At 43.8% G+C, this 14,980-nt stretch overlaps 2 protein-coding genes across 2 annotated transcripts in view; one reads left to right on the top strand and one right to left on the bottom strand.

Annotated features, from left to right (window-relative positions):
- The window catches only part of LOC127009214 (protein capicua homolog), a 95,001-nt gene extending 86,985 nt beyond the window's left edge, over positions 1-8,016 (bottom strand). Inside the window, exon 1 of the mRNA XM_050882184.1 lies at positions 7,640-8,016. The gene's annotated coding sequence lies outside the window, so the exon portion shown is untranslated. The remainder of the gene's footprint in view (positions 1-7,639) is intronic.
- A 2,801-nt stretch (positions 8,017-10,817) lies between these two features.
- On the top strand, positions 10,818-14,873 carry LOC127009112 (p21-activated protein kinase-interacting protein 1-like). Its single transcript, XM_050881921.1, has 7 exons — positions 10,818-10,985; positions 12,363-12,531; positions 12,764-12,858; positions 13,189-13,342; positions 13,523-13,668; positions 13,987-14,181; positions 14,330-14,873. Exons 1-7 carry the CDS (start codon positions 10,911-10,913, stop codon positions 14,786-14,788), a joined length of 1,293 nt encoding a protein of 430 aa, XP_050737878.1. The 5' UTR covers positions 10,818-10,910; the 3' UTR covers positions 14,789-14,873.
- Positions 14,874-14,980: the final 107 nt, after the last annotated feature.

The following is a 14,980-nucleotide window of genomic DNA, read 5'->3' as shown; positions in this document are numbered from 1 at the left end:
GTGTGTGGTGATGAGCGGTGAGCGGCAGTGAGGTGGTGGTGATGAGATGGTGATGAAAGGCAGTTGGTAGTTGGAGTTGCTGTCATTCATTGGTGTGTGGTGATGGGTGGTGAGTGGTAGTGATGAGTGGTATTGAGTTGGTGATGAAAGCCACCTTCGTTTCACTAATGTAATATCTAAGGGAAGGAAGGAAGGGAAGAAAGGAGAAAAATATATACTATGTTTGGAGTATTATCCTTATTAATGATTTTTACATAACACAGAGAGAGAGAGAGAGAGAGAGAGAGAGAGAGAGAGAGAGAGAGAGAGAGAGAGAGCACCCCCCCTATTTTTAATCTCCCGTGCAGCATCCCATCTCATCTCATCTTTCATCTCTTCCACGTCAATGAGATGAGGTGAGGTGAGATGAGGAGGCTGGGGCAACACTCCATCATCTCCACAACGAGGTGATGATGATGGAAGGAAAAATAAAGAAGAAAAAAACTTACCCAGCGACGCCCATTACCAACACGACTTGATTGATTTAGAGAGAATGGGATAATTACTAACAAAAACGACAAAAAAAGTCCACCCTTCCTTCCTTTCTCTTCCTCCTTCCCTTCCCTTCCTTATCCTCCCATTCTCTTCTTTACGATATTTTCCTTTTCTTTTTTCTCATTCTTACCACCAACCATAAGAGTTCAGACTAATATAAACAACAACAACAACAACAACAACAACAACAACAACAACAACAACAACATCCGCGTCTCTATTGATTTGAAATAACCAGTTAATTAGTCGGGGAGGAGGAGGAGGGAGTATACCAGTAGTCACCCCCTCCCCCTCTCCACATCTTCCTCCCCCCTTCCCTTTCTCTTCCACCCCTCCTCCTCCTCCTCCTCCTCCTCCACCTGTCTTCCTGCCGTATCCTGCCCGGGGCGAACCGACTCCACCCAACAATATTTCTGTTCTCGGTCCCTTCCTCCCACACTCCACCGCACAGTTGCCACGATCCACCGACTGGGAACCCACTCCACTACCACTACTGATACTCCTACTCCACCTACTCCCTCTTCACCACCACCTTAAACCAGTACCTGAGGAGAGACAGAAGAAATAATGAAGTGAGTGAGAGAGAGAAAAAGGTTACCATGATCCACTGCTAGAACTTCACTCCACATCACTCCACCTCCACTCCACTTCACCACCACCCTTAATTAACACCATACACCTCCAATTTGTACCTGAGGGGAGATAGAGGAAGATAGGAAGTGAGAAAACAACAACAAAAAAAGAAGTTGCTATGATCCACCGCCTGGGAACCCACTCCACCACCACCACCACTACTTCTACTCCACCCCTTTACTACCCCCTCATCCACATACTCCTTCCACTACAACCTGAAGAGATAAGAAGTGGAAAATCATAACGGTTGTCCTGATTTATCTTCGGGACTCCACTTCACTCCACTACTCCACTACCCACTCCACCACCACCACTCCACATAGATCTTCCACCCATACCAGAAATGAGATGGAGGAGGAGTGGATGCGAGAGCTAACTACAAAAAGTTAATCCATCTCTGACTCCACTCCCACTCCACTTGCTACTCCATTCCCTTCATTCACTCCACCATTGCAGAAGAGATAAAGAGGAAGAGGAAGTGGGAGAAGGAAACAAAAAAAAAGAGGTTGGCATGATCCACCGCTGACTCTTCTATCATTACTCTACTCCACTTGCTCCTCATTCACGACCATCTTTATCCACATATCCCTTCCACATCATTCCTGAAGAGAGACTGAGGAAGAGTGGAAATGGGTGGAAACAAAATAAAAAATAAGGTTGCCATGATCCACAGCCAGGACTCCACACTACTCCACTCTGCCACCACTCCACCTGTCACTCCATTCATCACTCCCTTATCCACACACACCTTCCACTACTACCCGAAGAGAGAGATAGAGAGATAGGAAGTGAGAGAAAGCAGAACAGGAATAAAAAGGTTATGATCCACCGCTGGATCTACTCCACCACCACTCCACTTGCAGCCTCATTCACCACCACCACCACCACCACCACCTCCTCCTCCTCCCAACACATCCACTTCAAAACCCTCCCTAATCTCGTATGGAAGAAAGAGAGAAAGAGAGGCGGAGATAACAAGTGCCTCGATTCACTGCTAAATATAGGAAGCTCAGCGTATCACTCCACTCCACTCCACTTCCTCCTTCTCCCTCTCCTTTTCCATCCTTTCCACTCGTATAGAAGAGAGAGAGAGAAAGGGAGAAAAAGATAGAAAAATAACTAAGTACTACCTCGATCCAAAGAAAGAGAGAGAAAGATAGAGAAAGAAGGAAATAACAAGTACCTCCATCCACCACTATGAGAACTTACCATATCCTCCACCTCTCCACTTCCTCCCTCTTTCGCCCCCTCCTTAAAACCTCTCATATGGGAGATAGAAAAATGAAGGGAAAGAGAGAAAAGGGATGAAAACAAACCAGTACAAAGAAGGAAAAGAAGAAGAAGAAGAGGATGAGGAAGAAGAAGAAAAGCAACAACAACAACAACAACAACAAGCGCCCCCCCCACCCCCCACCCCCCGTTGCTAAGGCTGAACTGCACACAACAACGTATGACACAAAGGCCCCCTCTTATTTTTTTTCCGAGGTGGACAAGGAGGAGCGCCCGCCTCATCAGTGTCATCATCAGCCCGACACTCATTAGAGGCTGCAGGAGGGCGTCTCTTTACCCCTGCAGAAGCACCAGCAAGGGAGGGGGGTAGGGAAGGGAGGGTAGAGGGAGGAGTAAGGTAGAGAGGGGTAGGGAGGGAGGGTTAGGGAAGGAAGGGAAGAGGTAGAGGAGGTGGGGAAGGGAGAGAGGGGGGTAGGGAAGGTAAGGGGGTAGGGTAGAGAGGGAGAGAAGGGTAGAGGGAGGAGTAAGATAGAGGTAGGGAGGAAGGGTTAGGGAAGGAAGGGAAGAGGAAGGGAAGAGGTAGAGGAGGTGGGGAAGGGAGAGAAGATGGTAGGGAAGGTAAGGGAATAGGGATAAGGGTTTGATTTGATAGATTTATTGAGATATACACACACACATAACAGTATACATATATAACCTCAAAAGGATGAAGGAGGAAGGGAAGAAGAAGGGGAGGTAGAGGGGTAGGGAAGGGAGAGAGGAGGGTAGGGAAGGTAAGAGGAGAAGGGTAGGGTAGGTAGGGATGGGTAGGGGAAGGGGGGAGGGTCAGGGCGTGGTGTCTTAGGTCCCAAATGGTGGTAGAGAACAGTATTGAGAGGAGTGAGAAAACAAATGTAAATCACGGTAAGAATTCACTCAACACCAGCATCCTCTGTTACACACACACACACACACACACACACACACACACACACGAGCACACAAAACAAACAACAACAACAACACCATATCACCATTACTAGTCTTTTTTTATGCCTTTTTCATCCTCTCCCTCCCTCCTCTTCCTCTCCAGCCTCCTCCTCCTCCTCTTCCTCCTCATCTCTCCTCCTCCTTATTGCCCCCCTTAGTTAGCAGCCCCTTGAGAGAGAGAGAGAGAGAGAGAGAGAGAGAGAGAGAGAGAGAGAGAGAGAGAGAGAGAGAGAGAGAGAGATTGGGGGGTAGAAGGGGAAAAAAGTTGCAATTATTCCGAGTGTTGCAAGAGATGGTGTGTAAATAGAAATGTTGACGAGTGTTGAATTAAAAGAGTAATGAAGCAAGGGTGAATGGGGGAGGAGGGGGGTAATAATAATGATGATAATAATAATAATAATAATAATAATAATAATAATAATAGCTGGTGTACCCCCTTTCTCCCCCTCTTCCTCTTCCTTCCTTCCTCCAATCTCGATCTACCCCCTTCCCCTTCCTCCTCTCTTCCTCCCCACTTTTCATTTTCTTCCTCCTTCCTTCCTTCCTTCTCCCCTCTTCTTCCTCTCTTTCCCCCCCTTTTTCCTTCCTTCCTTCCTTCCTTCCCTTTCTTTCCTCTTCTTCCTCCCACCTTTCCTTCCTTCCTTCCTTTCTTTCTTCCCCTTCATTCTCTTTTTCCTCTCTTCCTCCCCCCTCTTTCCTTCCTTCCTTTCTTTCTTCCCCTTCATTCTCTTTTTCCTCTCTTCCTCCCCCTTTCCTTCCTTCTCCCCTTCTTCCCTCTTCTTTCTCTCTCCCTCCTCCCCCTTTCCTTTCTTCCTCCTTTCTTCTTCCTTCCTCCAATCCCTTTCTAGGCAGCGAGTGATATGTATTATGTTTGTTGTCATCCATTCTGATAAAGCTTGATAGGATTATTATTATTACTATTATTATTATTAGTAGTAGTAGGAGTAGTAGTAGTAGTAGTAGTAGTAGTAGTAGTAGTATTTTATTGTTATTGATGTTACGTTAAGTTGTATAAACCCTGCTTTTCGTGTTGTTGTTGTTGTTAAATGAGCAAACTGCAGGTAATGAAAACGTAAATAAAAGTGAAGAAAAGATAAATAGAAAAAATATATAGACAGAGAAGAAGAAGAAAAAGATGAAGATAATGATGAAGAAGAACTGAAGAAGAGTAAGGTACACGATTTGGAAGAAGCAGAAGAAGAAGAAGAAGAGGAAGAAGAAGAAGAAAACAAGAATTGCACGGTTCGGGCGGGGGCGGCAGATGTGTGTGTGTGTGTGTGTGTGTGTGTGTGTGTGACCTTGAAGGCTGGCTAACCATACACGGCTGTCCTGTCCTCCTCACGCGGCCCTTCACACACACACACACACACACACACAACAACCTTATCAATAATGTACAAAATAGAATGCAATAGAAACAAAACCAAAAACGTCGCTCTTAAACATATTACCGTACATTCACCTAAAGATAATCTCTCTCTCTCTCTCTCTCTCTCTCTCTCTCTCTCTCTCTCTCTCTCTCTCTCTCTCTCTCTCAAAGTGACTGGCAGGAAGAGAAGAGGGAGAGGAGACAGCATGACACCCGCAGCAAGCATACATAAAAATCTGTATATATATTCTCCATAATAATAAAAAAGAAAAAAAGAAAATTGAGGTAAGATATAGAGAAAAAATATTGTTGTCAAAATAAGGAGAATTAACGTAGGCCTACTATGCATATTTTCGCCATTTTGTGCTACTCGTAAAAAAGGAAAAATTAGCTAAGATATTGAAAAAAAAAATCTTGAAAATATCGAAAGTTTATTGATTAGTAAAATAAAGGCAATATCGAGATAACGAATAAAAAGTACTGAACTGTCATTAAAATATATAAAAAAGTAAGAAAAATTAAGAGTTAGAAAGTAAGAAAAGTAAGAAAAAATGATTAAGAAAATAAAAAAAATAAGTAAGAAAAAGTAACAGCTGGTCTACCCCTTTTCTCTCCCCCTCTTCCCCCTTCTTCCTCTTCCTTCCTCCTATCTCGATGATCCTCTCTTCCTCCCCCCTTTCCTTCCTTCCTTCCTTTCTTTCCTCCCCTTCTTCATTCTCTTTTTCCTCCCTTCCTCTCCCTTTCCTTTCTTCCTCCTTCCTTCCTTCCAACAGAATTGTCAAGATATAGAAAGATTGACAAGAAAAAGGAAAAAAAATAGCTAAGGAACCAAAATATATATAGAAAGCTTATTGATTTTTACGCTCACCATTAATCATATTCTTACACCAGCTTAAAATATTCCTTCCAGAGCGTATATTATTTTATCCCCCCCAATGATGTAACGCTTACGGAATGGCGCGTGCGTACGAATGGGTGAACCCACTCTATACATTATATACCATGAGGCTTACTAAGGTTACTTGTACCGCGACTGACTGACTTCTGACTCCTGACAAAAACTTAACACAACGCCTCACCGCTTTTACTCTAACCCTGCCACGCCCCTGCCACGCCCACCACCACCACTATTGTAACACCACTCTGCTACCCATGCCCCTACCACTGCCCATACCCCTATTCCTACCATTACCACCATCACCACCACAATCACTTCTAAATTACACTCTCAAAGACATGCCTCAGTGGATAACCTCTCTTGGTACTGAAAAAAAGCGTTAATGTCATTCATGTTCCCAAGAGTTTATATAAAAGTCGGTCATCTATTCCTCTTTGTAAAACTGACCACATTGTTGTCATGCTTTCGGCTTTCATAATTAACATTTTCAAAGGCCACAAAGGAGATTAATCAAGTTCTTATGAGTTTTTTTCAAGTTCATGATGCAGAAGCCTTGTCAGACTATCACTAGGCTCATAAAACTACCCATGGAAGTGCCCACAACCTCTATCAAACCCTTAACAAATGTGGGTGTGTATGGTGTGTGTGTGTGTGTGTGTGTGTGTGTGTGTGATTATGGGCCTTTGTAAGTGTTCATAATTATATACTTTGACGTGTTATTATTTCCTGAGTTGTTATTGTTGTTGTATATAATTTAGTATACTCGGACCAAATTATTTTCATCTTCTAACTGTTTTCTGTATGAAGTCAAAGGTTATTGATCTATTTAAGAGTGGGGGGTAAAGGGGGGTTAGTTAAGGGGGTTGAGGCTAAGGTTTAATTTACGACCTGATATTCCCTTCCCTCGCTAAAGTTAAAAATAAACCAAAATATAACATCTAAGCAAAATAACCAAGTCTGGACACGTGTACAACGCTAAATCGAACCTTAGAAGCAAATGTTAGGTTTTTTTCCTTCTTTATCCAATCGCTATCTTTTTATATAATTGGAAGCTGATGAAAACATACAAATAAATCACAAGGAAATTATATTGAAGCGTAACAATTGACTTTAGGGTTTGAGAGGCTGAAGATAAAAGAACAGTAGTGTGTGTGTGTGTGTGTGTGTGAGAGAGATAAGAGGACACACGTATGGAGGGGGAAGGGGAGGGGGAGTGTGTGTGTGGGGGGGGGGATGGGGAGGGGGAGTGTGTGTGTGGGGGGGATGTGGAGGGGAGTGTGTGTGTGGGGGGGGGATGTGGAGGGGGAGTGTGTGTGGGGGGGAAAGGGGGAGGGGGAGTGTGTGCGGGGGGGAGGGAGGGGGAGGGGGAGTGTGTGTGTGTGGGAGGGGGTGAGTGTGTGTGGGGGGGGTTGCCTACTACACTATACTAGCCCCGCCCACCACCACCACCACCACCACCTCCACATGTCAACCCCACCCCGTGATGAGCTTGTCTGAACGTGTTGCATACATACATACATACATCTATACATACATACATACATACATACATATACATACTGATTTACGCATGACAGTGGAAAGGGTGTGTGGGGGGGGGGGGTAATGTAAGATGATGATGATGATAATAATAATAATAATAATAATAATAGTAATAATAATAATAATAATAGGATGAAGGAGGAAGGGTAAAGAGATGAAAGGGAAGAAAGGAGGAAAGTTGACAGCAAAATAAAATAAAAAAAATAAAAAAAAGCGATGTTGATGTGTTAAAGACGTTTCCAAAAAAAAACCCAAAAACGACACAAAGAAAGGGAGGGTGGAGGAGGAAGAGGAAGAAGAGGAGAGAGAGAGAAAAAAAAGAGGGTAGCCTGCTATATATACCTTACAATCAAAGTCTTTCTCCTCTTACAACTAACCAACCCCTCTCTCTCTCTCTCTCTCTCTCTCTCTCTCTCTCTCTCTCTCTCTCACCATGTGCACAAAACCATACTCCTCTTACCTACCTGTCACATGCTGGCTGGGGCGGGGCGGGGCGGGGCGGGGCTGGAAGGGGGTGCGAAGGGGGGGGCGGGGGGTGCCAAAGGTGTATCCAGGTATCCAGACAGAAGCACTAATGAGGACAGGTGCGTGAGACAGGTAGACAGACAACGGGGGTATTATATCTGGCTACCTCCTCGATTCTCCAATGCAATATAATAAACTTCTATACGCCTCGCCACAACTGGGACTCACTCGGGGCTTCCAACCATACCCGGGGCTCGAACCGGGGGACCTTCGGGTATTGTTGCAATTAACGTAAAAAAAAATCGATGAGGCTTAGAAAAGTAAGAGCCATGAAGGGGAGGAGCTGGTCAAGCCTCGCGTATCACCTTCACCACGGCCGGGCTTTTACTGAAGAGATTATGCTGAGTGTGACCTGCGGCAGCCCCCCTCCGTCAGGCTGCCACACACTGCCACCATTGTCCATTCTCAAACCTCGCTCGCACACCCACATTTAAAAGGCCTTCCTAGAGGTTGTGTTGGTGTTCCCATGGGTAGTTTGAGGGGCTTATTGATAGCTTGACAAGGCTTCTACACTTATGAGATCACACACTGCCATTTCCCATTTTCAAATCTCGCTCGCACACCCACATTTAAAAGGCCTTCGTGGAGGTTTTGTTAGCATTCCCGTGGGTAGTTTGAGGGGGTTATTGATAGCTTGACGAGGCTTCTACACCATGAACGTGAAATATGCTTATGAGAACTCACACTGCCATATTGCCCATTCTCAAATCTCGCTCGCACGCCCACATTTAAAAGGCCTTCGTGTAGGTTGTGTTGGTGTTCCCATGGGTAGTTTGAGGGGCTTATTGATAGCTTGACGAGGCTTCTACACCATGAACGTGAAATATGCTTATGAAAACCCACACTGCCATTGCCCATTCTCAAACCTCGCTCGCACACCCACATTTAAAAGGCCTTCGTGGAGGTTTTGTTAGCATTCCCGTGGGTAGTTTGAGGGGGTTATTGATAGCTTGACAAGGCTTCTACACTTATGAGATCACACACTGCCATTTCCCATTTTCAAACCTCGCTCGCACGCCCACATTTAAAAGGCCTTCCTAGAGATTGTGTTGTTATTCCCATGGGTAGTTTGAGGGGCTTATTGATAGCTTGACGAGGCTTCTACACCATGAACGTGAAATATGCTTATGAGAACTCACACTGCCATATTGCCCATTCTCAAATCTCGCTCGCACGCCCACATTTAAAAGGCCTTCCTAGAGGTTGTGTTGTGGTTCCCGTGGGTAGTTTGAGGGGCTTATTGATAGTTTGACGAGGATTCTACATCATGAACGTGAAATATGCTTATGAGAACTCACACTGCCATATTGCCCATTCTCAAATCTCGCTCGCACGCCCACATTTAAAAGGCCTTCGTGTAGGTTGTGTTGGTGTTCCCATGGGTAGTTTGAGGGGCTTATTGCTAGCTTGACGAGGCTTCTACACCATGAACGTGAAATATGCTTATGAGAACTCACACTGCCATATTGCCCATTCTCAAATCTCGCTCGCACACCCACATTTAAAAGGCCTTCATAGAGATTGTGTTGGTGTTCCCATGGGTAGTTTGAGGGGCTTATTGCTAGCTTGACGAGGCTTCTACACCATGAACGTGAAATATGCTTATGAGAACTCACACTGCCATATTGCCCATTCTCAAACCTCGCTCGCACGCCCACATTTAAAAGGTCTTCGTGGAGGTTTTGTTTGGATTCCCGTGGGTAGTTTTGGGGTTTTATTGATAGCTTGACGAGGCTTCTACACCACGAACGTGAAATATGCTTATGAGAACTCACACTGCCATATTGCCCATTCTCAAACCTCGCTCGCACACCCACATTTAAAAGGCCTTCGTGTAGGTTGTGTTGTTATTCCCATGGGTAGTTTTAGGGTTTTATTGATAGCTTGACGAGGCTTCTACACCATGAACGTGAAATATGCTTATGAGAACTCACACTGCCATATTGCCCATTCTCAAATCTCGCTCGCACGCCCACATTTAAAAGGTCTTCGTGGAGGTTGTGTTTGGATTCCCGTGGGTAGTTTGAGGGGCTTATTGATAGCTTGACAAGGCTTCTACACTTATGAGATCACACACTGCCATTTCCCATTCTCAAACCTCGCTCGCACACCCACATTTAAAAGGCCTTCCTAGAGGTTGTGTTTGGATTCCCATGGGTAGTTTGAGGGGCTTATTGATAGCTTGACAAGGCTTCTACACTTATGAGATCACACACTGCCATTTCCCATTTTCAAACCTCGCTCGCACACCCACATTTAAAAAACCTTCGTAGAGGACGTGTTAGTGTTTCCATGGGTAGTTTTCTGAGCCTTGGATAGTTTGACCAGGCTTTTATACCGTGAGCGTGAAATATGGTCATGAGAACCCGATTAATCTCCCTTGTGGCCTTTGAAAAGAGTTGGTGTGAGAGATGAAATTAAGTGCTTGAAAATGGACCCCACAGCCTCGCCCATGGCCTCACTTCGGACACTTTTCCATGGCCTTATCACGACTCCACGATGCTAATTTATGATCATTCTTTGCAAATAACACAAAGTACACCGTCTGTATACTCAAAGGCTTAAATATTTGCTCGTTTTTTCATGTATGTAGCCGCCTATATATACCTACAAATGCAACACACACATCACTTTGGCATGAGTGTAAGAACATCGCATATAGATTTTCATTCCTTCATTGCATATAAACAGGTGAGTAAATGACAGTTAACAGTGAGTAAACCACGGAGAGGCTGTTGTCATATATGCATTTCTATAAGTTAGTTTGGCTTAGTTCACCATAGGCAGGGTAGTCATTTTCCATTTTCTTTATTTTATGGTAGACAACGGTAAATTATACGACACTGCAAGGCCTATAAAAGAGGGTACCATAGTGTAGCATATCGTCTATATAGAACAATTTATCTATGCGTGGATCAACTATAAAAAATATATTCCGTCTAGATAGATTATGCCTGTATAAAGAGCTCCTCATCTTCCCCTTTCCCTCCTAAGTCCCGCTACAGCCAACGATCAAAATATGTGAAAGTATACAAAATTTCCATATACTCATTACAGATCTGCATGTATCCAACCAGTTTTCTTTTTATATATACTGAAAAAAAAACATAAAATCTATTAGACAAGCCGGATTTATCTTTGGCTGAGGTCCTCGTGAAGGGTTGTGTTGTGGACGGCAGCGGCGGAGACCCACGCGGGGAGGGAGGCAGCATGGGGAGGAAGGTGGAGGTCATCGTGGGCACCAATGAGGAGTTTATTCTGGGCTATGAGGTGACCCAGCAGCAGGTGAGGGCACTGGCAGATTACAAAGGGCTAATGTTGAGGAAAGGACAACCACCTCTTGCGAAGTTAATGCTTATATTATGGTCCGTGAATTGTTTTTCGGTCCCAGAACGCAGTGCAGTAACGAATGACTTCCGTAAAATTGAACGGGGTTGATGGGGTAAGTTACATTAGGTTAATTTGGATTAGATGGGGGTATTATTCTAGTGTTTGCCCTTACTCACCCCTCGCAACCAAAATTGGCTAGGGCAAACACTAGAATTTTACCTAGATGGGTTTTAAATTTTGTCCTGCGGTGTGGGCCAGGGAAAATGCGCAGCGCGGGACAGGCGGGTGTGGGTCCACTGTGCTGGCTGGTGATGATGGGTGGGAGCAGGGCTACACTGCTACACTACATTGAGGAGTCAATCATTTAGGGATTTCCAGAAAATAAAACCTATCTGGTAAAGATTCGTTTTTAATTTTAAAATGCTGACTGCTTATTTCTGGACAAAATATAATGCTGTTTATCATGGAGATTGTATTTTTCTCTGGAAATGACTAAATGATTGACTTTTCAGTGCCTTTTGTGAGCCCGCTCGCTGTGAGCTCGCTGAAAGGTTGCAACTTGGGGGACCCGTGGGAAATCGTGGGTTTTGGGTGGGGGAGCATATTTAAACTACTCCAACCGAACTTTACAACCTGACAGCTAACGGGTTTTTTTCCCCCCTCGATCGCCCTTCTAACCAGGGGGGGCTGCGCCTCCCCCTGGCCCCCTTCACATGTATATGCGACTTATTTCTGCGAGGAGGTATTTCTCACAACACCGGCTGGACTGCCGCCACGCCCGCCGCCAGAGGAGGCTACGCTTTCGTGAATATTATTCCCTATTTTGAACATTGAAAAGCGTTTCCATGATTGTTGAACGTTTGTAGAAAAGATATATGAAGAGCTAGTGATGTTTCATAAGGTGGGTAATGAAATACTGGCACGTTGCTAAAATGAATCTTAACTCCCATCTCCATAATTACCAATAAAAAGCACTATATTTTGCTCAGAATTAAAGTCAGTGTCCCTTCAAAACTCAACTTTACACTCTCCATCCTGACTGCCACAGAGATGAGCACTCAAAAAATAGTGAGAAGGGGTTGACAGGTGATGCCTAAATCTTCTCTATATAATCTTAATCTGAGGTCTGGACTGTTATTATCATTATTATTTTTATTATTATTATAATTTTTTTTATTATCATTGACATCCATGAAAGGGCATCAAGGGAAAATGAAAAAAATGAGTCCTGTTGATGGAAATTAAAAACAAACAAAACTGAAAGTAAAGTAAGTTTAAAAGCAAGAATAAAAAGAAAAGAGGGAACAAAAACAATACCTCCTTACCTTTCAGGATGGGAAAGTCACGCTTCGCCAGACCTTTGCCGACCACTCCCACAACAGCAGCGTTCGGCAGGTGGTGGTTGGGGGCAAGATGCTGGCGTCGGGTGCTGCGGATGAGCTGATCAGGATATTTAACCTGGCAAAACGTACAGAGGTTGGGATCATTATGGAGCATCAAGGTGAGAGAAGTGAATCAGCAGATATTCTAGGAAGTAGCTGCCTTGAGTTTAGCAATACGAATTAGTCTTGACATCTTAATAGTTTTGTTTTGATATATTTATTCACTCATACTCAACCAATCCTGACTGGCTAATGTTATTGCTATAGTAAAGGTAAATACCAGTGCCATCCCTTTAATATTTATGTGATTTAGTAACTAGTTCAACCACATCTTACCATTTCTGACTGCAGGAACGATAACCAGCTTGGCCTTCCATGGGACGAGTCACCTTTTCTCCGCTTCAGAGGATGGGAACATCTGTATATACAAGCAAGGGAAATGGCAGGTGAGGCATCTTTCACACTCCTCTGCTCTGAAGTTAGCAAAAGTAGTTAATATAATAAGGTTGTCAGAGTGTTTTTCTTTATCAGTGTTTAAATACAGACAGACAAACCAAAATGACATATCCATGTTGGTTTTTTTTTTACAGACTAAGAATGTCCATGTGACCATACATACACAGCCGCCTAGGGATATGGTAGAGAGAGATGAAATGACTCATATACTGCGTCATGGTACTGAAGAGGTTAAATGGCTATAATGTCCTATATGATTAGTGATTCCCATTATTTCAGTGACATAAGATGAACACTAAGTAATGTCGCCTTCATTTTAGTGTGAAAAGACCCTGCGTGGCCACAAGGGCGGTGTGGTGAGCCTGGCTGTGCATCCCTCGGGCAAGCTGGCACTCTCTCTGGGGAGGGACAACACTCTACGCACCTGGAACCTCATCAAGGGCAGGAAAGCATACATCACCAAACTCAAAGCAGGTGTGGCCATCAGGGTGACCCTAGTACTCATAAGGCATGATTGACGTGTGCATGTTTAATCTTGTATTAATGTTAAGTTTTTTTCTACTATATGGTAGCTGCTCTGAAGGGCTTATAGTGCATTGTTTAGGTATTCCTGAAGTGATTTCATATAGTTTTAATTTTCTTGTTCCTCTCCAGGTGGTGATGCTGTCTATTGGAGTCCAAAGGGCACACAGTACCTTGTGGTGAAGGGAAGTTGTGTTGATGTCTATGGGGTCGACACGGGCCATGTAGAGCACTCCATTGACTTCAAGGAGCCTGTGTCTTCACTCACATTTATCACAGTATGTTAAAATTCTTGAATTGTCTGAATATCAAGAACATTAGCCTTACATGCGTTTATTTAGAACACTTATCAACGGTCAAATAGCTTTTCTTGATCCCTTCATGTCTTTAACGAGATCTCCAGTGATGATTATAGTAAATTGCTCACATATATAATGGCAAAAATGCTTCAGGGCCTTGGAAGGATAAAAAGAGATATATTGATTATTTAATTCGGTATTTTTCCAACACTTGAAATGGACATCATATTTCCTATGTTGAAACCTGATCTGTCTTGGGAAAAGAATTTGTGGGCTTCAAAGGTTTACATTCTGCAGGATGACATCATAGCTGTGGGTGGCGAAGGAAGAAACATCTGCCTTTATGATGTCTCCACCAAGATGGAGATGGGTCAGTGGGCTGCCCACACCTCTCGCATCAAGTGCCTCCGTACCCTCCCGGGCACAGCTGCCGAGGAGCTGTGGTTGGTGTCAGCTTCCTCAGACGGCATTATAAAAATCTGGAGTCTTGAGGTAAGAAGTTACCTACTTTTCTGGTCCTACTAACCTGTAGTACATGCATTTCAAAGGTAATTTACTGTATAAAAGTCAGAAAACAACTAGACTTGGTACATTAAAGGTTCATTCATGATTGCAATAATTTAATCTTGTTTATTTCTAGCTGCTGTCACTTTCCTCTGAACCTAAACTTCTTGGTGAGGTGAAAACCTCGTGCCGCATCATCTGCATGGCTGCCTACGTCCCGCCCTACACACCCCCAGTGGACACAGACTCTGCTGCTGAGTATGCAAGCTCAGAGGGAGAGGAAGAGGAGGAGGAACTAACTGTAAAAAAGGAGGAAGAGGAGGAGGAGGAGGAGGAAGAGGAAGAGGAGGAAGAGGAAGAGGAGGAAGAGGAGGAGGAGGAGGAAGAGATAAATGTGAAAGAGGAGGAAGAAGAGATGAATGTGAAAGAGGAGGAAGAGGAAGAGCAAGATATAAATACAATCATATTAGAAATGAAGAAAAATGGTGCTTCTAAAGCTGAGTGTAAACGGCAGAAGGCACTATGGCAATTGAAGAAGAAGAAAAAGAAATCTGGAGGCATGAGCAGTAAAGCCAAAAGGACCAAATTTAGGTAAACTATAATGAAATAGAATCTAAAAAGGTATTCTGTCTTATGAAATCCCACATTTAGTTAGATACAATAAAATGCATGCATTTTAACATGATTGTGAATTCTGCCAAAAACTATTTGACTGGAAAAGGAAGTATCTGAGGCAAGATTAAGAGGAGTCCACATTTACATAGAAAAAACAACTAATTTCTGAGCT

The sequence above is a fragment of the Eriocheir sinensis genome, chromosome 1 (genome assembly GCF_024679095.1).
Source record: "Eriocheir sinensis breed Jianghai 21 chromosome 1, ASM2467909v1, whole genome shotgun sequence".
Classification (NCBI taxonomy): Eukaryota; Metazoa; Arthropoda; class Malacostraca; order Decapoda; family Varunidae; genus Eriocheir; species Eriocheir sinensis.
The sequence above is the reverse complement of the archived record's forward strand: the minus strand, read 5'-3'. Positions and strand labels throughout refer to the sequence as shown.